At 36.7% G+C, this 25136-nt stretch overlaps 1 protein-coding gene across 3 annotated transcripts in view; it reads left to right on the forward strand.

The window, feature by feature from the left end:
- Positions 1-25136, forward strand: part of SYT1 (synaptotagmin 1) — a 533541-nt gene that overhangs the window by 368389 nt on the left and 140016 nt on the right. For all 3 annotated transcript variants that reach the window (XM_060025297.1, XM_060025299.1, XM_060025298.1), the window contains one exon: positions 23444-23628. In XM_060025297.1, coding sequence (XP_059881280.1) covers positions 23444-23628 — 185 coding nt within the window. The remainder of the gene's footprint in view (positions 1-23443; positions 23629-25136) is intronic.

Below are 25136 nucleotides of genomic sequence, written 5' to 3' on the forward strand. Positions count from 1 at the left end.
TTTTTCACTCATTCAACAAATATCAATACATGTTGAGTGCTTACTGTGTACCAGCATTGCTCTAAATGTACAGATATGTCAGTGAAGAAGAGAGAAAAATCTTTGCCCTTGTGTTATCTTTTCTAGATCTACTATTTGTAAGAATAGTTCCAGGTACAACTACTTCAACATCATGTGTCCGTCCATGCCGCAGTCATTATGCTCTGGGGGAATGGAATGTTCTCGTTCACCAGACCTACAGCTTAAACCCGTGCTTAAAGAAGGGAAGACAGGATCAGTAACATTCAAATCACCTTAAGACTAAAAAAGAAGAATTGGGGGTGCTTTTACCAAACAACAAATGTAAACCTAGGAGGAAAATTTTTCAATTAAAACTCCAAAATCCAAATTCAGGGAGTTTAGATGAAGAAATCTCCCCTGAAAACAAGTAGAACTTGCTCAGATAAAGTTTTTGAGTCAAATTAAGCTTCCAGAATCATCCAGTCTAGACGCCTCCTTGTTTAGTCCATGAGCACTAAGGGGAAAATAGTCTTCCAATGAAGAGTATATGGGGTAGAGTCGCACTTCCAAGGATAATAGCTATCTTCAGTCATTGTCTGAATATAAGTTTTATTTATATAGAGAATTTCAACATCCACCCAGTGAATAGCTATGGGCTATGCGTCCTTCCTTCTTGCCACAGACGGTGGAAGTTATGTTCAATTTTGTCTCACCCCAGGTGAGGAGAGCTCAAGCTATTAGTGATTGAGACCTCAGGCTTCGTAATTTATAAAATTTATTTTGCTCTTCTGTGTCATGGAAGAAAAACTGCCCCCTGTGCTTTGGGAAAATTGATTCAAAATTTGATTGTCTAATATACTGACTCTAGATAACTGGATAGTAACTGATAAGATAAAACTTCGTTAGGAAATACTTATTTTTTCCAACAATAATATAATGGTAGCTGTCCTTGTTTATTTTTTCTTGACGTGCTAGATGATAGGCAGATAATAGGGGTGTGTGTGTATTGAAAAGCAAAGTTATTAGACATTTATGACATGGTTAAGAATGGTGACTTTTGCAGCTGAACTGCCTAAGTTAACATCATGACGCCAACATTAAGCTACTAAATGATCTTGAGCAAGAAACTTCTCTGAAACAGTTTTTCAGAGTATGAGAGTAATAGCACATTATAAGATTGCTGAACATATTAAAGGTATTAACAGACATCAAAACTCAGCACAACAGCTGATAGATAGTTAACATTCAGTAATTTTAGTCATCATTATCTTCGTCATACTCAGGATGCTTTTTCCTGCCAGTAACAGGATTCTCATCTTAAGCTGATATAGGTATCGTCAGTACCGACTGTCCCTCCTTAGGGGCACTGGTATAGTTGCACTTCCTCACCTTATTGTAGGCGAAGCTGTGTCGCTAGTTCTGGGAGGTTAGGTTGTGGGTGAAAGTCACATGTGCCTCTTCTGGGCTAGAACATTTGATTCAGATGTGAGAACACCCAAAACTCTTCCTTCTGGAACCCAAACCAGCAATTTTGGAGATGTACTTGCTTCATAAACCCACATCTTTGAGTGACTACAATAAGCAGAAGCCCCTGCTGCTGCACAAAGGCCTCTAGCGTGAATGAGAAATAAGCCTTTGTTGTTTTAAGTCCCTGAGGTTTGCTGCATAATCAAACACATCTTGACTGATGCAAGCAACTTACACAATGAAGCATTTAAGTGTCTCATATAAAATAAAGTCTTGGGGTAGGCAGTCCCAGAGCTAGTTTACAACCAGGAGCTCTGAGTTTCCTTTGACCGTCTCTGCATAATTGCAAGATGGCTGTGGCAGCTCCAGACACCATACATTATCAATATAACAATCCAATCCAGAAGGAGATGGTGGGGGAGAAAGGCAAAAGGGGTCTTTTTCCCTTGGTGCTATCTCTTTTGTCAGGGAAAACATTTTTCCCAGTAGTCTCCCGCAGATTTCCCTTAAATAGTATTGGCAGTACTGGCTCTTATGTCCAACTCTAGACCAATTAGTGACCAAAAAAAAAAAGGAATTACAAAACTGATTTAATTCAATCGTAATTCATCCCATCAATCTGGGGAAGGGGCCTGCTATTCTTGAGTATACTAGTCCCTTGCATGATACCTAAACAAAATGGGTATTCCTTAGCAGAGAGTGAGGAAGAAGAATGGTTATTTGTCTAAGCGACCAAGAGTATCTTTCCCAAGAGCAATGGCCTTTTACAAGACTTCTTGTAAAACTAAAAGAGGACTTTTTAAATGACTTTCTGAAATGACCTACTTACTGTCAATGAAGTTGTCCCAGGAGAGGATTTCAAGTCTACTGAGAAGACTGAGGTATGCTGGTAAACCCTTCTGCTTGCATATTTCGGTGGACAGTGTGGATTTCTAAAGAGGCTTGCTCAGCCCCCTTGTTAGACAGACACCTAATAATCTGGTGGACACTGAAGTATGTTAATAGGGAGAATGTGTTACATGAATTATTTAGATTATGATTATCCCAACGTTAAGCAGTTCTTGAATTAAAATATATGCCTAGGATACAAAATGCATAGCAGCTTATTTTGTTCTAAGGTGAGAAATGTAGGAAGAGAAGAGGTTACCAGAGAATGATGATCGACTCTCCAACCCCCTTATGGCTTTGAAAAAAATCACAATTTACAGCTTAAAAGCATGGATTCCAGGTAAAAGCTAAAAGTTGGTGACCTCCATGTCTTTCCAAAACATGATCACGCAGGACGGCAAGAGAAACAGCAAAACAAATTCCGCCTTGTAGCACACGTTTTCCTTACTAATATTTGCAATTCCAGTTTCTAATAGCACAGGTATATTTAGTTGCCTCTGAATGTTGGAATGCAAACCCATTTAGTGTTGAAAATAGGAGCCCAAAAAGGAATCGCAGGCTCTGTTGGCCTGCAGAATCCCATAGCTGAAGGCTGATTTTAATGTATCTGGGGAATTTTTTTTAATTCTTGGCTATCATGCTTACTTTAGAACAGCATTTAAATTATTAAACCATTACCATCTCAAGCACAAATGTCTTGCCGACACTTGTGACTTCTGAGTTATTTGTGTTACCATTTCAAGAGTTCTACTGAATATTTTGAGCACGTCTAGTGGTGGAAATGTATATTTTTCTCATGCTCCAGTTCCAAGCTCTTTAAAAGGGGCTGGTCAATAAATCCAAATCTTTTTTTTTTTTTGACCAAGAGATCTCTACCACTGTTAATAGTAGGTATCCTTCCAAAAGATTCCTAACAATAGGAATCCTTCCAAAATTGTAATGCCAATTACTCTGCCTGATGCAGAAGAAACGTGCTATTCATTAATCTGTTTCTTATTTGTTTATCCTACACTTGAATTTTCATCTCTGAGTAGCAACATTACAACACTTAAATATTAGGATACTGTACTTTTTCCCTGTATGTATCCATGATTCACCTTTAAGTTAACTTTAAGAAATCTCAAACCTAAGCTTGCTAATATAAACTTTAGTATTCTTTCCAGCGGAGACCACTTTACTAACAAAAATAGCTTCTATCAACTTGCTAGAAGAGTCTCTGTGTGGCCATAGCTGAGATAAACGACATTGAAGATGTAGAGCAAGAGACAGTTTTGTTAAATTTCACCTTAATAGACATTTAGCAGCATGTATCAAAATTCATTTTTATCCAAAACTGAAGAAAATGTATTAAAAGTTAGAATAAGACAATAACTCACTGTCAACTTTGTTGACAAAGGTATATTAATTGAGATGTGGAAAAATAGTCAACTTCTATCCTTCCAAAACTGTCAATCAGCATGTTTGATAGTTGGACACTTGACTTTGGTTAGCAGTCACGTATTAAGGTTAAATTATGTGTTAGTTCCATGGCTGGTACTAACTAAACTATTATCTTGCCAATGGTTATTGCAATGAGGTCACACTTTTGGTGCAGAACAAACAGAAACCAGGAATCTATCATCATCCCACTGGAACATTACTGTTAAGTGAACCAAGAAAGAAAGAAAAGCATCTCACTATTAACCTCAAATACTTTTGGAAATGGATGTTCGCATCCATATCCTCTCTGATAGCCTGGGTTATGGCCTTGGAAGTGAAAATCCCTTGCTGTGTACATAGTGGGTCAAAAGAGTAGGAAGAAAACTAACTCAAATGTTTTAAGATGCCTCACAATGACACCTGAATTTCCTCTGATGCTTAGCATTTTATTTCCCTAAGGGTGAGACTACTTAAAGGAGAAAAAGATCAACTTCTCAGATGAGGAAGCAAATTAAACAGTTAATAGAAACAGAGATTATTTTGTTTTGCTTTGAAAATAAACAACACATCTCATTCTCAGAAGACGAGCAGCTTAAAGTACACCTTTATTTTACGTATCCCTACGAATTGCACATTTAAGAACACTACAGAATAATGATTCTGATTTATTTGGTTTCAAAATGATTGTGACAGTGTTGGAAGGCAGGGTTTTATGTTTCCTTTCTTTTGTTTTTCTGACTTAGCATCCTGACTTTCAAACAATCCAAATGAAGTGAGGATGCCAACTAGACAAGGCATGGAGGTGGGAGACTCCAGAACCGCATCACTTTTGTTAACTAGGATAGTGCTTCCCAGGATAGACAGAGTGACTGCTGAACTACATAGAAAACACAAAGCATGGATTTCTGGGCATGTGGGATGTCTTTAGGTAATTTGAGAGACAAATCACGTACGGTGCATTGACTGCTCTGCTGTGGCTATTTTGCTGAGGCTATTTTGACTCTTAACACTGAAAGTTCAAACTGCTGTTAAGATTTTACTATAATGTGTGCTGTGGTTCTCTTAGGAATGAAGAGTTAAATCTACAAAGTTCCTAAGAACACTTATGTAAAAGCATAAGGAAATGCACAGGAATAAGAAATTAAAAACACTTAATTTCATGCAGAGTTTACATCTTGGGAAGAGACAGGAAATGCAATCAGAGGTGGTCCTATGTGGCCTCAGCAGTCATCATCTTTTAGTTCTTCAGCTTGGTGTGAGGTAAATGAACATCACACTTTATTCCTTTTTGCTTGACTTAAATTGTAATAATGTCTGAAAAAATTAAAGTCCATGTAGTATCATGGGAACATTCATAATGAAAATAGCTGAATACAAAATTGCATGTGCTGTGAAGGCAACTCTAAATATATGTGTGTAAATGAAGATAAGAAGGGAAAATGTTAAGAGGTGACTTGATAAAATAATAGAATTATGAGCCATTTGCATGGCAATTGCTGAGAGATATGATTTGAAAGTTTGGTGATCAAGAAAGGGAAAATAGGGCTTCCCTGGTGGCGCAGTGGTTGAGAGTCTGCCTGCCAATGCAGGGGACACGGGTTCGAGCCCTGGTCTGGGAGGATCCCACATGCCGCGGAGCAACTGGGCCCGTGAGCCACAACTACTGAGCCTGCGCATCTGGAGCCTGTGCTCCGCAACAAGAGAGGCCGCGATAGTGAGAGGCCCGTGCACCGCGATGAAGAGTGGCCCCCGCTTGCCACAACTAGAGAAAGCCCTTGCACAGAAACGAAGACCCAGCACAGCAAAAATAAATTAATTAATTAATAAGAACACCGCAATCAACAACATAAAAAAAAAGGGAAAATAGAACCTGAAGAAAATGGAAGCTTCTTTCACATAAAACAAAGGAAATGTTCAGTATAAATCAATTTAAATATTCAGTATATAACCAATTTGAACCTTGGCTTTTTCTTCCTCCTCTCCCCTGTATTCACCCCATCATTTTACACTCTTTCAATTAAAGAAAAATTCTTCCTTTTCTGAAAACATCTGGAGTTAAAATTCAGAGTTCTACAAGAAAATATAATTCAGAGCTCTAAATTTAAAGCAAGGTGAAAGTGCATCCACAGTTTTTAAATATTACAAACACAATAACTGGCATTCAGCTGAATTTCCTATTTATTGCATATTCTGAATTTGATATAGTCTAACACTTGTAGGCTTAAAGCTTAACTGAGGCATGTAAAATAAGACAACGATTAAACAAAAGGAGAATTTCTCACTTCTACCATAACTGTGACATTAGGAAAAAAACTCAGCTTTACTTTTCCAAAGGGACTTGATTACATGGAGATATATGTGACGAGGAGCAAACACACCTCAGAAAGATTTAGAAATACTTATTTTTCCTACAGGAATTCCCAGCCAGAAAGCAAAACTTGCTGAGTCTAACTGGCAAAAAGATTCTTCTTTGTTCTAAGGTAACTGTTCCTTATTTCCCATGGCCTTGAATAAATTCAAATGCAGCGGTTGTTTTGCTAAAACTCAGAGTAGAACCTCTCATTTACCTACTATTGTTCTGCTTCATTTACTTCATTCTGATCAATTTCAGTCACGCTCTCTCGGGTGCTTTGAAATTGGCAGGTATTCTAAATGAACATCTTGTCAGGACTGGTGGAAGTAAATAAGCAGTTAGAGAAAAAGGCTATTTCATTGAACTGCAAAGAAAAACAATCTTAAAGACTTTGTTCTTATTCTCCTGCCTTTAATAACGCACAGTCATAATACGACGGAAACCTTCTGAGAAGAAATTTTTATTGGTGGCTTTACTTCACCATACATGCGCACCAAAATGCCTTCAGAAACTGATGCCCAAGGTGCTCCCTCAGAGGACCACAAATACAATAAAGTTCCGTTTGAGTGTAAGGCTACTTTAACAAGGAATTCAGATTTAATTAGGAGTTTGAGATTAACATATACACACTACTATATATAAAATAGATAATCAACAAGGGCCTACTGTATAGCATAGGGAAATATACTCAATATTTTGTAATAACCTATAAGAGAAAAAAGACTTTGAAAAAGAATATATGTATGTATAACTGAATCATTTTGCTGTATAGCAGAAATTAACATTGCAAATAAACTATACTTCAAGAAAAAAAATTTTTTTTTAATACGCAGGTTTCTCAAACAGGAATTAATATACTTTAAAACCATAGGCTTAAAACCCAGTGAGACAGTGTAAGTGATGGCCAGGCATCATCGCCAGCCAAGCTTCATTGCCTCTAAGATTTCATGAGCTATGCCAGATCTGCTCTTTTTTAAAAAATTCTTTCAGTACATATCAATCCTTAAAATTAAGAGATTTCTACTTCTCTGCCCCCAATATTTTCAGTCTCTTCTGCTATACTCTGTTTATTTTTGCTAACTCTCCCTTCATAGAAAACAGGTCTTTAATTCTCTTATAGGTCCCACTGGCTAAGATTTAAATGTCTTCTTTACTTGATGCTGGATATGCCAAATTACCTATATTCCTTCCAACTTGTAGCAATTACACTGGGCCAATTTTCTTTTCCTTTAAGTTATGACAGGCAAATAGAACCAGGGCTCTAGAGGAAACCCAGCAGGTTTCATATAGTTTATTGCTTGGGTCTAATCATTTTAAATATGTTACCAAGAAATACTTTCAGGATGAAAAATATTAAACTTTAGAACAGAATTTGATATATATTTATTTTTATATAAAATTGGAAAGAGAACTAGCATTTATTAAACCTCATCTATCTGCCAAGTGTCAGATGTGTTACCTCATGGAATTCTCTCAATTATTATTGTGGTATTATTATTCCCACTTCTCATGGAGAGAAATAAAGGCTCAAAGAAGAAAAAGACTCACTGCGCTTTAAACTCAGGGTTCTTTGACTCCAAACCTCTACTACCTTTTAGTATACCACGATGAGTTGAAGTAATATATAGAATTATAATTGATTTTCTATGAATTTACTGTTTCAGTTATTAAATTTCAAATTTATTAAAATTCACACAAAAACATTTACCTTTACTAAAAATCAAATTATATTGACGTCATGCCAAAATAACTGCTCTATGAGGAAAATTAATCCAAATCTATTCCCTTCTAGAAAGGTAAAACTCTTAGGTGTTGCTTTAGAACAATAACCAAATAATAATTATGTTTCAGCCATTTTAGAAACTTATTTTCCATTACTGTATATTAATTATGATTCTGATCAGTTGTGTTAACAAGACTTTTTCTCCTTATACTTTGCGCTTTTTTCCAAAAAGTCTATTTTGTTTTATGCCATAGTTGGACTTTTGCCTAGAAAATTACAAAATCACTTAAAACGAACAGTATTTATCCCGTCTTTCTGAAGGAAAATACTTCTAACTCCAACCTCATGACTCTCCCCTAATATTTTTCCAGCCGTAGGTGTTAGCATCTGCTGTTGTAAAATCTTTGGTTTTGATTGGGGGAGACTGGGGTGAGGGCTAGAGCAAAGATCACTTTTTACATTAAACATTATATAATCATTCCACATGTCCAATTACACAGATGACTGGAACTTTACAAAACAATCTACCTCAAGCTCATCTTAATCATTTTCACATTTGTGTTCTTGAGATTCTACCTGAGATTCTCACCCTTACAATCCCTAAATAAGGCACCTGACACACTTCTCACCAGGTAGGAACCTGGTGGTGACAAATGCTTTCTCTGCGTCCTTGTGAGCACTACTGAAACTGAGATAGGTCTCAACTCTTCTTCTCCTGGAAATGTATGCAAGCCTCAGACCACTTACAACCTCCCCTCCCTGTTTCACCATTTAGATGACTGCTCAGAGACAATCAGAAAAAGTGCCAAAGAACGTATCACCCCAAATGGCTTCCCCAAACTCTGTACTGTATTCTTCCCTCTCTTGACTCCCCAACATTATCATATATGCGTAAAGCAGCCCACAGAGGTGGTAGAGTGAATGGAAAAGAGAAAACCAAGGCACAAGGCAGCACCATGTGCTTCAAGAAGGACCAGGAGTGATGTCAGGAACCCTGGGTTCAAGGAGGGAGCTGACCCAGGTTAACATAAACATAGGGTCACTTACTGCCCCTTTTGTAGTGTCCATAGAATGCGTCCTTAGTTTTCTTCCATTTGTCTCAAACGCATGGTAGGACTTCAAAGAGCACTGATTAATGAAATGACTTACTACAATCAGTTGCCGCTTTTAAGTCAGCGGAGCTATCCTCTGAGGTTAGTGGAATGCTTTTTCAATAGGAGATAGCGCTCTCCATTCTTTTTTTTTTTCCCCTCAAGATCCTTCTTCTGATAACCTGTTTTATGTTGAGTGCTCTGCTATTTTCTTCCTTTCTGTCCATCAATATTTAATTTAAAGTAAACATCTTTTTCAGAGATAATAGTTTGACCTTTAGTCAAAAAGATTTACCCACATCAGTTCACTGAATTCTCCATTTTTTTATTATTTCATTTAAAATCATTAAGATGAACTTCAAATATAAAATTTTTTATTACTTGAAAGGCATTTGCCTCAGTATGTTAAGAAATGGATCTACTATCCTTTTCCAAAGAATCTTAGGAGGCCACTAGTCTAGTAAGACAATTCTATTTCTTCCAAGCAATATCTGGATTTAGTGATCCTCCAAGCATACATGTTAATATTACAATATTTGTGCAGCAACCGGGTTCTTGACTTTGATGGTTACGTATAAGTAAAATACTGGGGAAAAAAACAGCTATCCCTTCCATTAAGTTTCATAGCTTTCAATCTTTAAAGAAAATCCTCTATTTCACTATTTTACTAAATCATATTAAAATGTAAATTTCAGCTACTGTTTCAATTCTAGTCAAAACCACCAAAAGAAAACTATAGGCTCCTAACTTAATTTTCTTGAAAATGAGCAAAGACAGCAGAAAATAAAGGTTTTCTGTAAATGAATATGACATTGGAATGATTTAAATAGCAAAGAACCAAAAATTGTGATCCTAGATAAGTTTAAATCCCAACACCGTTGATTGATTTGAAACAGGAATTATCAGAAATTGGATTAGTAGAAAGAGCTTGATGTTCAAAAGACTGAGCTCAAGATTGGGCCATGGTTTCTTCCCAGAATCTTAGGACAGTCATTATTTTTGGTACTTTAGATTTACCATCTGTGAATGAGGATATTACCTAAATGAAATAATAAACCCAACTATTTTATAAATTATTCAATGGAAACAAATGGTATAAAATCAAAGTTGGTTCTTAATAAAAATTGATCATTATAACTTAAATGTGTATGTAAATAGTTACTGAACAATAAATGCTGAATTCAAGATAGCTTTTCAGTCTCTTATAATACTTGGCCAATTTTTAAGGAGAAAAAAAAACAGCATCAAGAGCATGTTGTTATTAATGCATAAGCACTATAAAACGGGGAGTGTGTTCAAGCAAAATCTACCATTTAGCCAGTAGAAAGAGTAAAATCTTTCCACTAATATCTTTACTGCTTAATAAAAAGGTTTACCTCAGGAAGTGTTAGCTGGGCTGAAAAATTACTGAAAATACGAAGCAGTACATGTTTATTTCCATTAATACAAACTTAATATTATTCTAATGCTGCTTGCACTATTTGAATAACATAAACAATTGTTGGCCAGTGCAATTCTGAAGGACAATTATTTATGTTCCCCCAAAGTTTGATCTATTCATTCTATTATTTATCCACGAATAGCTTGATGACTACCAAAATGCTTTGCATTTCAGTTTTTCAACAGCAATCTTTATTTTAGAATGTTACCCTGACATTCGGATATATTGTTAGGGCAGAACACTTTGAGCTACTGGAAATTGTACAATACATACAAAATTGCTTGTATTTCATCTTTTATCCACGTAACGTTCAGAACTTGTTTTTTCTGCCAAGTTTTAAGCATTTTCAAATTGTGAAATTTCATCGGAATTGCTGGCAAATAATACTGACATTTAAAACTTTCCTTCATATTATCTACCATTCTAAGCACTTTGCACGTCATAAATTTACATATCACAAGTCAGAGTTTATATCATTATCTCCTTGCTTCACTCACCTCCCCTGTTACAGAGGGTGAAACTGAGGTTCAGAAAGTTTAAATAACTTGATCAAATTGATTTAGCAATTTAAGTGGCAGAACTTGGAGTCAAGATCCATGATCCTTATTATATCTGATGTTGCCCTGTTACGATTATCAATAATATTTTTTGACAAATGATTTTCATTGATTTGGCATAAACAATTAAAACTTATTTCAGTTAAGAGAAACCTGACAGTAATATACAAATATGTTCACAAAACTAAACTCTTCTTAGAAGTGATATAATTAGTGAATATTTGCTCATCTGTCAATGTGGACACGAGAGAATGCCACAATATATAAGAAGAACATGAAAATTGAACCCCAAAGACTTAGGTCTGATCTCAACTCTAAAAGGAATCACATTACAGGAACCATAGTTCAGATCCTCAGTGTTCTGATCTGTAAAATGGAGATTATGGTATCCACTTTAGCTACTCTACAATTTGGCTTTTAGGGTCAAATCAGTTGAGGTAATGTGAAAGGGTGTCATAAAATGAAAGAACTATATAAATGAGAAATTGAATTAGGAAATACTGCAGGGGTAGGATATAAGAAAGGAAAAGGCATACCAGCATTACTAGTACAATTTTAATCGAATCTTTTAAGGAGATATATGACATAAAAATCATTTAGAAAAAATAATTGACAGAAAAAAATAAGCCAGTTTACTGCTTTTTCCATAGTCTATCTGGAATAAAAAATAAGGGATGCTTGCACAGATTTTCTAAATAATCTGGAAAAGTTGATGTATGTATGAAGGTTTATCATGATTTAATCTGTAGTATTTTTTTTTAAGTGTACGTTTTAGTTTCAACAAGGTGTCCAAGGAACCAGGCCCTATGTATAAACAGTATTTGAAGAAGGCTGTCTCTGCCTCTAATTATACTTTCATTTATTCAATAAGCATTTACTTAAGACTTACCCTTGTACCCAACCCAACTGATACTTCATAGAAGGCAAAGGAAAGGAAGATATCAGTATCCCTCTTCAGATAGCCTCCTCATGTTGAAGAGACAAATCACAAAGCTACTAGAAAACAAGGATCAATACGTGATAATAGAAGGCATAAATGAATGTGGATGAGAGACAACGCAAAGGGCTCCTGCGTGGTATTACTCAGGTAGACATTTGGAGGAAGTCTACTGGGAGTCATTCAAAGGAAGAAATAACTGAGTTTGACAAAGAGAAGAGAATAAAAGGAATTCTACATTCTTAGTGGACATCTGTGAGAATCTACAAAGACCAACAAGATTTGCAGGGCCTTGAGGTCACATGCTCACTGCTGCGGTGCTTAGAAGCACGAGCTCTAAACAAAAGAGAAATAATATTTAAAAGGAAAAAGAAAAAATAAAGAAAAAGTCACCATATACAAGATTGACCAGCATAGGGAAACCCCGTCAAAAGCAAGAACAGGAAATAAATCAAGGATCTTGGGAGCTGTAAACGAAAAATGAAAGTTCACATCCAAGAACCAGGAAACAAAAAAAGAAGAAATGACGCTACAGATTGTGAATTGGACACATAAAATTGCCAAGGAGAGAAGCAGACTGAGATAAACAGAGAAAACAACAGTTGGAAAGGAAAATTAGTAAGTGTGGTCTGTAGCAGCAGCGATCCATCGGATCATCAAGGCAAAATGTCCCGTGGATAGCTAGACAAGTGGGCGGCTTTGCTTTCACTGTTGTCTACCTGTCACTTTGTATAGTGATGAAATTAATGAACCTGACGCTTCCCTTTCATGACTGGAAAGACTCAAATGTCCTGCCCTTCTTCGCTCATGCACGGCAACCACACAGTTCTCCTGTCAGTACAATCAAATCTCTCCAAGTTACAGGGAATTCTGAAAACGCATCGTTTGCTCCTAGAATAATAAACAGGAAATACAGGGGAGAAAAATCCTTCCAAAAAGCAGGTAATGAAACCAAACGGCCTTTTTGTTTGTCTCTTTCTTCTGTTATAAAAGAGCATAGGGAAGCAGGGAATATATCCGCCCATTTACCTGACGTTCTTTTATCATAATTGGATTTCATTCTAATAACATTAAATTTCTTAGTAAAGAAACAAGTAGACTCTCAACTATTGAATTATTCCAAAGTTAACAACGGGTGCTATATTCAATGCTTGGAAAAGTCTTTTTTTTCTTGGCATCTTTGCCAAAAACAGACAACAGATTAAAGACCTAGTTGACCAAATTCAAAGCATCAAAATAAAACCAAGTACTAATTGGATCAGGATCCAAGAGATGCTTAATTTGAAGCCTTAGCAAACAAAAGTCAAGAAGAAAGTTAGCTTCCGCTATGGGAAGAAAAAACCCGAGACATAATTTTTCTTAGTTTTGAACTTAGAAATCAAAACTCGAGAGAGACATGCTACAAATGTTACAGGATAAATGGATTTCCCTTTAACCACAAAATTGTGTCGCCCACAGCATGATTGAAAACTGTTACAAATTTCCAAGAGCTTCAGCACTGATTAGCGAGTGAATTGCCTTCATCTCTGCCAACTTACCTGGCATCCCTCTATGTTTACCAACACACTTCTCCCTGGAGGCTGCAGAGAGCAAGTTCCGGAGTCAACTCTGGAGCCTTATCTAAATCCCCTGAAAGCTGTGAGGGGAGCTTATCTCTGCCTGAAGACCCAATGTCATTTTCCATGTCAAGTTGCAGACATTCCAATATTGTGAAGATATGGATGACTTGGCCTCATCGTTGAAAGCAGACGATTATTACAGGCATTTTATAAAATTAATTATTTGGTTAATACCTGTGCAGATAAAATGGACTTCAGTCGACTAATTTTTGTTACCAAGACTGATCCTTGCATTCAGCCAGAAACATCAATAACCTTAACAAGTTATTCAGCAGGGACTGTGAATTTGTTCAATAGAGCAACACATACTGAAATCAGATCGATGGATAGAGGTTCTGGTAAAAATGTATCAATGTATGGGTTGTGATTTTGTGCATATCAAAGCAGTGTATCTTACTGAAGTCTTTTTATGTGTTAACTTTATTAAATTTTAAAGTTTTTAAAAATAATTCTAAACTAGTGCTCATCGGACAAGTAGAATAAGATTGCTGTGACTATATAGAATTAGAATCTAACAAAAGGCCTCATTTAATTTGGCATTTAACATGCTATCTGGTATTGTTCACAACTGCTTCATGTCTGTTAATCAAATCTGACCAACTGGACTGGAAGCTGATTAAGAAAATTGTTTCAAACCTCACTATTCCTCCAATGTGTTGAGCATTATCGTGTTAAATAGACATTCAAATGGATGAATGAATGAGCGAGCCTCTCTCCTACATTATTTTTTACGCAATCCATCCACCTTAAAAAGCCACGAGTAGCTGACTCAAGTCAATGACTTGGATCATTTTTACAGCATATTTATACAGACACATCTTCCAGTTTGCTTTCTGTCAGGGGCTCATATTGGAAAACTGAACAGAACGACATTAGAGGAAATGTGAAATGTGTTCTTAAGAAGGTAATTCTGAAGGGTATTCAGGGAAGGCCACGTGTGTTTACCTCAAAGAAATGTCTTTCCATTTACTATGATAAAAAAATCTAATGTAGATTTTCATAAGTCCGTGTCTTATTGAGAGCTTTGTTTAGCAAGGTAGTCACTGGGTGATAAGTTAGATTAAAAGGAGTCTAAAACCCAAAGGAAAGGAAGGAGAAAGGAAAAAAGGGAAGGAGGGAGACAGACAGGAGGGGAGGGAGTCAGGAAGGGAAGGAGGGAAGAAAAGAACTGGAGTCCCCAAAACACTATTTTCACTGTGTACCAAGCAAGGATTCAAAGCTCACCTCAAGACTCACCTCCTCCATGAAGCCTTCCTTGAACTCTAGGACCTTTTATCTTGCTCTTCTCTAACCTGCTACCTGCCGAGCCCACCTACTCCACTGAATTCTGTGTTTAACTCTGTATAGGCTCCTGTCTCCTGTAGTTTATTCCTGGGAGTTAGTCTTCATAATCTCCTAGATAAAGGGGCCCATCTTCTCTGGGTTCTTTTTCCCCACCACCCCCAGCATAGTATAAGCACACAGCAGACTGCCCAGAAGAAATAAGTGAAGGGTTAAATGACCAAATAAAGACTACATTTTCCCTAACTCACTAATCTTGAATTTTACTCTGATGCTCTCAGAAAGGAGTTTTTACTTCAGAATCCAATGGTCTTCTAGACCTAGGGAACTGTAATCTCCACAAGGGTACCACACACTCCCAATTGTGTGGAAATTTAAACCAACACACAACACACACATACACACATCTTCCCATCAAGAGCCCATAGCTTTTGTCATATTCTAAAAAGAGCATACAATTCAAAGGGGGCTTAGAACTACCATTCTAAATAGTGAAGAAAAATAAGTTTAATACCCAGAAGCCAAGAATGCATGGTCTTTGAAGCCATTTCGGTCTATAATGAGAAATTCTTCATTCTGACCTTTGACTGGTTGGTTTAATCTTAAGCCATATTCTGAATTACTTCATACACTATTTCAACTCTTGCATTTAACAGTCTGTCTCCAGAGGTGGTTAATGAGTGTATTAATCCACATATTTGCAGAACTTTTTTTTCCATTTGCATTCTGTAATTTAGAAAAAGCTTTAAAATGCAAGGCTTATTTTCTTTTTTTTTCCTTTTTTTTGCCAATTTTTGAAAAATGATTATCCTTGTCTGTTTTTTAATAATTATTTATAAACAGTCTAAAAGCAAAGCTCTGACATATAGATTATTTTTCCTACTGGTTAAGAGCAAAAATTATTATTTTTCTATTGTATTCTGCATCTTGCATCAACGTATAATGATCTAGAAAGATGGACTGTATGGGGTAAAACTGGAAGTTGGCAAAAATCTTCAGTAAATGTAAGAATTAATTTTTATATAAATTATTCATAAAATGAATTACACATACCTTAGTGCAGTGATGAGGCACTCATATGACAAACAGAGAGACATCAAAAGTAGAAAATGCTTGAAGATATTGCTGAATTTTTGCAGTGGCCATAGCAATGATACTACCTCTGTATCTTGAGGCTCTTGGCTCACATAACAAGAATTGATATAAAAGTACAAGCTTACATTTCTCAGAGAGGAAAATATGGCTCATCTTGTGAAAGAGTTATGAATTTAAGGTTGTTTCTTAATATGATAGATGGGAATGAAATGGAAAGATAATGCAGAGCTGCTCCAGAAAGACAAAAAACAGTAAGTTTTGTCCTCGATTAAACCTTGAACCCAATGAGTAAATCCACCAAAGTTTGCCAGCCTAGGAGACTGCAGTAGCTAACTGGGAATGAGGAAGGAGAGGATCAGAGCCGAAGACATGGGATTGAGTAGCTGACCCACAGGAGACACACATGGGAGGGTGGTGGGCCTCAGAGACTGTCCACTTCTCTCCTACTTGAGCTCAAGAATGTGGGGACGTGGGTTTCTTTCAAGCCATTTACTGAGCACCATTAAGCAGATAGTACCGAGTCAGGTATTTCAGAGAGGGGAAAGAAAAGTCTCTTTGGAGGTGAGAGCTCAGAATTAGAAGAGCTTGAGCAGGCCTCCCCTCAGCCATAGGGCACTTTGTGTAAATTAGAAAAAGCTCTTCTCGCCAACTGCTCATTCTGTAGGTCTGAGGCACAACGCACGTCTGATGAGTAGATTTCAGATCTGGGAGCATAAGGTTGACACACATGACTGCTATCAGTAATGCTAAAATTCTCCCTTTTATAAATGTACTCTCTGAAATACCCTTGTTCTTGGTGAGACTTTTATCTTTGATTTCACCATATATTAAGGAAAAGGATATTTCTTGCTCTATTAAAGAAAAGGATATTTGGAGTGTCTACTTTTTCTTTACATATATGTCAGGGCCCCTTAAGTAAATAATTTAAGAAATTTATTTACTGCCAAACTCCCTGTGGGGGGGGTGGGTTGAGGCAGGAAATGAGGCTTTTCAGTTTGAGAGTTACATTTTTATTGTAGAAAGAATATTTACTTGCTGAGTTCATCAATAAACATACCCCTGGAGTTCTAAATTTGTCCACAGGGGCATATTAGCCATGTAGTTTCTACCTGAAAATGTACTATATTATGTTCTGAGTACTGAGCTTGGCAAATACGGAAAGTTACTTTTTTAAAAAAGTAAATTAGACCTAGATTTAACACCTGGGAAGTCAATAGAAAGCTTCATGATTGCAGAAACCGTGCTTAGCACTGTATCCCAGACCCGAGAAAAATGCCTGACACACAGTAGATGGTCCATAAATATGTGTTTGATTAAATAATTACTTTTTTAAACGGCCGACTTCCCATGAAAGGACAGCCTCTCTTGATAAGGGAAAACAGTTGTTTGGGGTTTTTCCAACAGAAGACCAGCTAATGAAAATTTATTTCTAACTGGTTCCAAATTAATTTTATTGTGTTTGCATTAAATATCCGTGCTTCATGTCATGAATAATCTACAAAGAGCTGAGTTTTAAGTCAGCAAGAAGTGAATTTCATGTGTAGGAAGGAGTTTATTAAATACCTTTTATACATTTTTTTTACAGGTTTGTCTTTTTATTTTTACATTATATGTCATTTTTATGCCAGTCTAACAAACCACCCAGTGTATTATACCACACAGTCCCCATTTCCCACTGGCTGGGAGGGGGAAATTTTAGCAAATATATGCAATATTTTTATTTAAAAATCTGTCAACACTCAGTGAGACTTGTGTTGAGCCTTGAAAAGTAAGTATTATTTAAATGACCAAAGAGGAAGCAGAAAAGCCATTTCACAAAAGAAGGAATCTGCTTTAGAAAAACATGGGGGTAGAACTGAGCAAAGTACAATGAGTTGCCCTGTCTGACGGGACTACAGGTGGTATAGGAGAACAGTGAGAAAGAAAGGTGGATAGGTGGGGTGGGCCAAACACAGAGGACTGTGAAAGCTATGCACAAAATGACTGAAAAGTATGTATGAGAAAAGTTGTGCTCATAAACAACAAGGTCCTGCTGTGTAGCACAGGGAACTACATTCAATACCTTGTGATAAACCACAATGGAAAAGAATATGAAAAAGAATGATATATATGTATAACTGAATCACTTTGCTGTACAGCAGAAATTAACAGAACATTGTAATTCAACTATACTTCAATAAAATTTTCTAAAAAAAGAAAGTTTTGTTCAATGACAATGGATGGGTAAAATGGAGAGAAGAGATAACTGATGGGAAGGGAGATCAGATGGGAGGTAATGTCAGGCCCAAACCTTCCAAGTCAAATAGATGTAAAAAAAAAAAAAAAGAAAAGAAACATATAAAATGTATCAAAGAAATGACAAGACTTGCCAATCAGTTGGAAATGGGAATTAGAATTTCCACGTGGTTCCAATGTCTAAGGCAGGAAATTATAAAAGCACTGACAGAAGCCACATAGCTGGTTTGAGAACTGGTTTGAGAAGATGATGAAAGATTCATAGGGAACATTTCCTAGACAGTTGGGAACACGGTTCTAGAGAACAGAAGAAGGGACGGTAACTGACCTACAGTTTAAGGCATGGGAAATGATGTGCTTATTAACGAGGGAATGTGAAGATGAGCACAGAGCTAAACGCCTTGAATAAAATCTCCATCTGACACTGGGGATTGGGAAAGGAAAGAGAAGAAAATGTCCGAGCCACAGAAGGAGGTGCCGGTACGGGTAGTAGAAACAAAAGCAGAAGAAATTTTCAAGAAGGAATACATGATCAAGACTTTTTCATACCACTGACAATGTAGTTTGGGTTTAGCCAGAAGAAAATCATTGGTTATCTCTGAGAGAGTCTTGAGTGCACTGTTAGTATCATGAAAATGGTTGCAGAAGGCATAGATAAAAACGGTGAATAAGAAGAAAAGCTCACCACATATACAGAAATAGCCCACATTAATATTCCAATTGCATAGTCATCTATATGCAGCATATGTTATAAATCTCTTGAGGTCTGCTTTGTCTCTATTGAGTTTCCTATTGCTGCTGTAATTACTTACTACAAAATCACTGGCTTAAAACTGCACAAATTTATTATTTGGAGGTCAGAAGTCCAAAATGTGTTTAATTGAGCTAAAATCACATTGTCAGCAGGGCTGATTCCTTCTTTCTTCCCAACTTTAGTGATAGGTAATTAACAAATAACATTGTATAACTTTAAGTTGTACAACATGATGATTTGATATACGTATATATTGTGAAATGATTACAACAATAAGGTCATTTAACATATCCATCACCTCACATAATTACCATTTTGTGTGTATGTGGTAAGAACAATTAAGATCTCTCTAAGCAAATTTTAAGTATACAATACAGTACTGTTAACTACAGTTACCATGCTGTACATCAGACACCCAGAACTTATTCATCTCATAATTGAAAGTTTGTACCCTTTGACCAACATCTCCCCATTTCCCCTACCCACCCCCAGCCCCAGGTAACCACCGTTCTACTCTTTGTTTCTATGAGTTCCAACTTTGTAGGTTCCACATTTAACTGACATCACAGAGTATTTGTCTGTATGACTTATGTCTCTAACTTCTCATTTAGCCTGATGCCCTCAAGGGTCATCCATGTTGTCTCAAATGACAGAAGGAACCTTTTTTATGGATGAATAATATTCTATTTTCTTTATCCATTTATTTTCTTTATCCATTTATCCATTGATGGACACTTAGGTTACTTGTATATCTTGACTATTGTGAATAAAGCTGCAGTGAACATGGTGGTGCAGATATTTCTTCAAGAGAGTGATTTTTTGTTTCCTTCAATAAATACCCAGAATGGGATTGCTGGACCACATGGTAGTTCTACTTTTAATTTTTTTGAGAAAACTCCATAGTTTTTTGTTGTTGTTGTTGTTTTATAACGACTATGTGAACTAATTCTTCCCGTTGCGGAGCACAGGCTCCGGACGCTCAGGCTCAACGGCCATGGCTCACGGGTCCAGCCGCTCGGCGGCATGCGGGATCCTCCCGGACCGGGGCACGAACTCAGGTCCCCTGCATCGGCAGGCGGACTCCCAACCACTGCGCCACCAGGGAAACCCTGAACTAATTCTTTTGAAGCTGTAGGAGAGAATCCCTTTCCTTGCGTTTTCCAGCTTCTAAAGGTCACCTACCTTCTTTGGTTCATGGTCCCTTCCTCCATCTTCAAAATCAGCAGCACAGAATCCTCAAATCGCTCTGATTCTGAAACTCCTGCCTGCCTCTTTCACTGAGAAGGACCATAGTGAATACACTGGGTTCATCTGGATAACCTAGGATAAACTCGCCATCTCAAGATCCTTAATCACATTTGTAAAGTCCTTTCTGCTATGTAAGGTAACATAGTCACAGGTTCCAGGGATTAGAATGTGGACGTTTTTGAGGACTCATTATTCTGTGTACCACAAAATCTAAGTTAAAACATCAGAAGCAGAATTGACTTTGACTTAATTCTTATGCATCGGTTTACCTTCAGGTTAAATGATATGTGAGATTAATTCATTAACTAGAAGATGAAAATAACACTTTTAATGGAGAGCTTTTACATTAGTCTATTATTTTCTGTTGAAAGGTCCTTAAGTTAAATGCTAAAATTCATGTTATAAAATTCCATTTAATGATAGTTGGGTAGCAATAACTATAAGCTGATAGCTTTCTGCCAGTAGCAATATTTTGATGAGCCTATTTTTGATTGAAACTATATTTTATATTTAAATAAAATAAAGAAATCACTCTTAGCAGCATCTTTTGCTGTTATTTTTTTTCAAAAGTAAAATGTCCTATTAAACAGGCTTCACAGCCCCACAAGGACTTTTCCTTTGTATACATGTATAATATGCATATTTTTAACCTAATGATGTAAAAATATATTTCAGTTTCTCCTACTATTCAATCTGTAGTTTTTCCTTTATAAAATTGAAGGGATAATGAACAAAACTTCTGTGAAGATTACATGAGATTTAATGTATGTAAAGCCATAGCACAGCTGCTGGCCCATAATAAGTAGGTCTTCAATAAATTTTTAGCGTAATCCAAAATATATTTCATGAGATTTGCTCACTAATATTGAAACTTATTTCTATAAATGCTACAAAGTAATAATACTGTGGATGGTGTTTCTGACTAAACTTACAAAATTCTCGAAATTTAGTTGCTCTACGAAATAAAATAAGATCGTTAGCACGAAAATTCAATTTAAATAACTGCATTTAATTTAAAATGGTGGTTTATAATTATTCAGTCCAGTTTTCATATGGGTACACAAAATGATAGCATTAAGGCTTTTTTAAAATTCCATCTAAAGGTACCAGTAAGTTGTGAGGAAATTTTTGTTTATTTCATATATTCAAAGTTAAAATTAAGCTATTCAGAAGATCAGCTGAAAGCAAATCTAGAAGACAGCAGCACTATAAGAAATAGAAGTCAAAAACAAAAGTTTTTTTCAGTGATTATAATTCACCTTCAAGTTGCACTATTTCAAATTTCTTCCTGTAATCCTATGTTCCTATCTCTTTACCTCCTTTAAATAATGTTCCTGTGCTGTCACTGTCTATTTTCTTTTTGTTAAGTCGTCAAATGATCTCTGTCTTGCCCTGTGTAATTTAAGAGACTTTTATGTAGCTCTCTGAGAGACTATCACGCAAGTCCAACTAGGAGAATAATTTACGAGGTTCAAAATGAAGGGTCATTATGCTACTGTCTCACCCGCAGTGAATACACAGGCTCTCTCCTTCACGCATGGCAGGGTTTTAACTAGATCAAAAGAGGTAGAAGCTTTTAAATGAAGTATTGTGAATGCTATCATTGGTTACATAAGCTCCCTTTACATTTTTTTAAAAATATGATTGCTTAATGAGATTAGAGACCTATAAGAAAGCATGTCTTTGGGTATGGGCTTATCTGTAACTTTCACACAAATCTTTCTTTAGCTGAAAACACAATTTCAGCAGTTATGGTTTTATATGTCCTTAGGGTAACATCTAGTCATCTTTCATAAGCTAGAATAATATGCATAGTAAGTCTTCTTCACTATGAAGCTGAATGCAAAAGGAGCCAAGAGAGCGGATTTTCTCAGTTTTGAAGTTAATTTTGAGGTGTTTTTACGTCATCAAAGTACTCCTACCTGTGTTCAGCAATCATTGATACTAACGATGTTTATGTAGGTAGAAGAAAATAGCACTTTTTCTTACCATTTCAGTAACTAATGTCTTTTTTGATTACAACAGGCAAATCTAATTACTGCTTCTTGTGATTAATCTCAATAGTTGAATGACTTTCTAGGCAAACTGAAATCCTCCGTGTTTCCATGAGACCTGATTGTTTTATAAGCACATGTGTAGGGGATGCCAAATGAGAAAATAGAGTTACTTTTAGTAGCTGGACAACGTGTCATAGAAAAAAATGCTTGAGTGTCTTTATTTGTGTGTGCTTTATTAAACAGACCCTGTGAATCGGAAGTCTACGCTCTTATCTAAAATTCTCTCTTCCTCCTCTCAATTTCTTAGCATATCCATCAAACTCCTCTCAGTGTATTCACCTCTTTCTTTTTATATATTTATTGATGTGCATTTTTTATGCCCCCATAGGTACTCTGAGCTGTGTCACCCACAGTACTTAGCCCTATGCCTTGAATATTTTTTTTAAAAAAGCTAATATTAATTGAATTCTTGCTGTGTGCTAGATGCCATTCTAAGATTTTTTAGTCTATTAACTCAACCTTGAAAAGAGATGAAACGGGTACCACTATTATCTTCATTTTATAGAGAGGGAAACAGCAATTCAACACACATAATCTGGCCAGTTACGAAGCCTGTAAGTGGCCAAGCCCGAATCTAAGCCTGGGTTTATAACCGCTGCCCTACCTCCAGAGACCCTGCATGGGTAAATCTCCCCATGATCGACTTTCGAGCACCAAGTCCTTCTTCCTAATCTTCACTACTTTTAGGACTTTACATTTGTCTTTCTGTTGTTTTGATTAATATCTACCCCTTCCACTGTGCCCAGGGCATATTAATAGAACCTATAGTATTTGATAGATGAGAAATAGCAGCTAATATTAAGTTTTTGCCATGTGCCAGGTACTGCATCTTATTTTAATATTCAGAAAGACTATCAGGTACCCACCAATTTACCTCCACTTTAGAGATGAGGATACTGAGACAGAGAGAGGTTAGGCAACTTGCCCAAGCTCACACAGCTAGTAAAATGGTGGAGCCAGGGCTTGAACTCAAAGGCCAGACTCCAGAGGTAAGCTCTGAAGAAATGAAGGAGTGGATCATTGAAAATCTAGCTTGGAGGGGCAGGGAAAGCTGTAGGGAGGAGATGACATTTGGCATGCCTGGACGGGCGAGGGGGAAAAGATAGAAACACTCTAGGCTGGGGAAACAACATGGATAAAGCAATGCAGAACAGTGTGCCTAGAGCTCAATAAATACGCATGAGTGAGTGAACAGCTATCTTTACGGCCCATGAATTTAAAGGTTTTGCAGATGTAAATGCTTTATTACTAACAGTCTCTGCATTTGTTTTCTTTCAGTGCCACCGTGGGCCTTAATTGCCATAGCCGTAGTCGCAGTCCTTTTAGTCCTGACGTGCTGCTTTTGTATCTGTAAGAAATGCTTGTTCAAAAAGAAAAACAAAAAGAAGGGAAAGGAAAAGGGAGGGAAGAATGCCATCAACATGAAAGATGTGAAAGACTTAGGGAAGACCATGAAAGATCAGGTAATGTATTCATTCCATGTTTCTTCTTATTTTATCAAAAATTTAAGAATAGACAGTTTATTCGTTTATGCCAGATAAATACAGAAATAAACAATATCTGGACACTTGTCATAGTTTTAGAAATGCTTTGCAATCCTTTCAGTCATGACTCAACATCCCAAAGTACAATGGAAACGTGTGGTTAGGGTTTTCCAGTCTCCTAAGCACATAGACCAGGAAAGGGCATCCGTGACCATCAAGGCCAAATTGGTAGGCCCAGCGTATTGGAATGATACCTGAACATTTGTATTACATCTGTTTAGCCTCTCTTAATTGTGCCTAGAGCTAGAGAAACAGAATAAAGAGTACCTGTTCTTCCTCTTGGGCGGGACATCTTTTTATCATCATCGCTGTTCATAATCACTGTTAAATACTGAGTCTTATAGCTATTTATCACACTTGATGAAAGCTACCATCCCTGTACAAACATCCAGCTCAATTATGAGCGCTCAGGAGTAATGAGTTATACAAGGCAAGTGAGAGAAGTATGAGCTGGTTCTAAAGAATGGGGTAGAATTTTAAGGCAAAACTCTTCACTTAGGGACAATTAGAACCATAATGCAAGTTATAAAATCCATCTGGCTGAGTTATCTTCCCAAGCCCAAGGAAGCAATCTGAGTGTCCTTTACACTGTTATCTATCTTTCCTAAACGAGCTAGGTGATTTGGTTCAGAATAAAGTCTACTATTAATAAGTATAATAATTAAATGTCTCTTCATTTCTCTATTGGAATCATATTCATATTGGATATTTCTAAGGAACAACTTATTTCATATAAAAAGTAAATGTAGGGACTTCCCTGGTGGCACGGTGGTTAAGAATCTGCCTGCCAATGCGGGGGACACGGGTTCGATCCCTGGTCTGGGAAGATCCCACATGCCGTGGAACAACTAAGCCCCGTGCACCAGAACTACTGAGACTGCATTCTAGAGCTCACGAGCCACAACTACTGAGCCGTGTGCCACAACTACTGAAGCCTGTGTGCCTAGAGCCCATGCTCCACAACAAGAGAAGCTACCACAATGAGAATCCTGAGCACTGCAACAAAGAGTAGCGCGCTATCCACAACTAGAGAAAGCCAAACTAGAGAAACCCAACGCAGCCAAGAAATAAATAAATTTATATTAAAAAAAAAGTAAATGTGAAGATTTTTCAGAGAAATAACATTTTCAATTATCAATGCTTCCCTTCAAATAATTCAAAATTTCTATTTATTCCCTAATAGCAACATATATAGGCAGCTTTATAAATTCTTATTATACTATTAATTGAACTCTTAAATATGTGAATCTCCTTAAGAACAATTTAGTTAAGGAAGGTATTTTTAGTACATTTGTATAGTTATCCACACACTCAGGACACTAATCCCTCTCCCCAGCCTGAGTTTTAAACACTTTGCTCAAAGACACTGTAATGTCTCTTGACAACAGTTTCACATAGGCTCATTTTTCACTTGAACTTCTGCTTGG

Source organism: Delphinus delphis, chromosome 11, assembly GCF_949987515.2.
Source record: "Delphinus delphis chromosome 11, mDelDel1.2, whole genome shotgun sequence".
Lineage (NCBI taxonomy): Eukaryota > Metazoa > Chordata > Mammalia > Artiodactyla > Delphinidae > Delphinus > Delphinus delphis.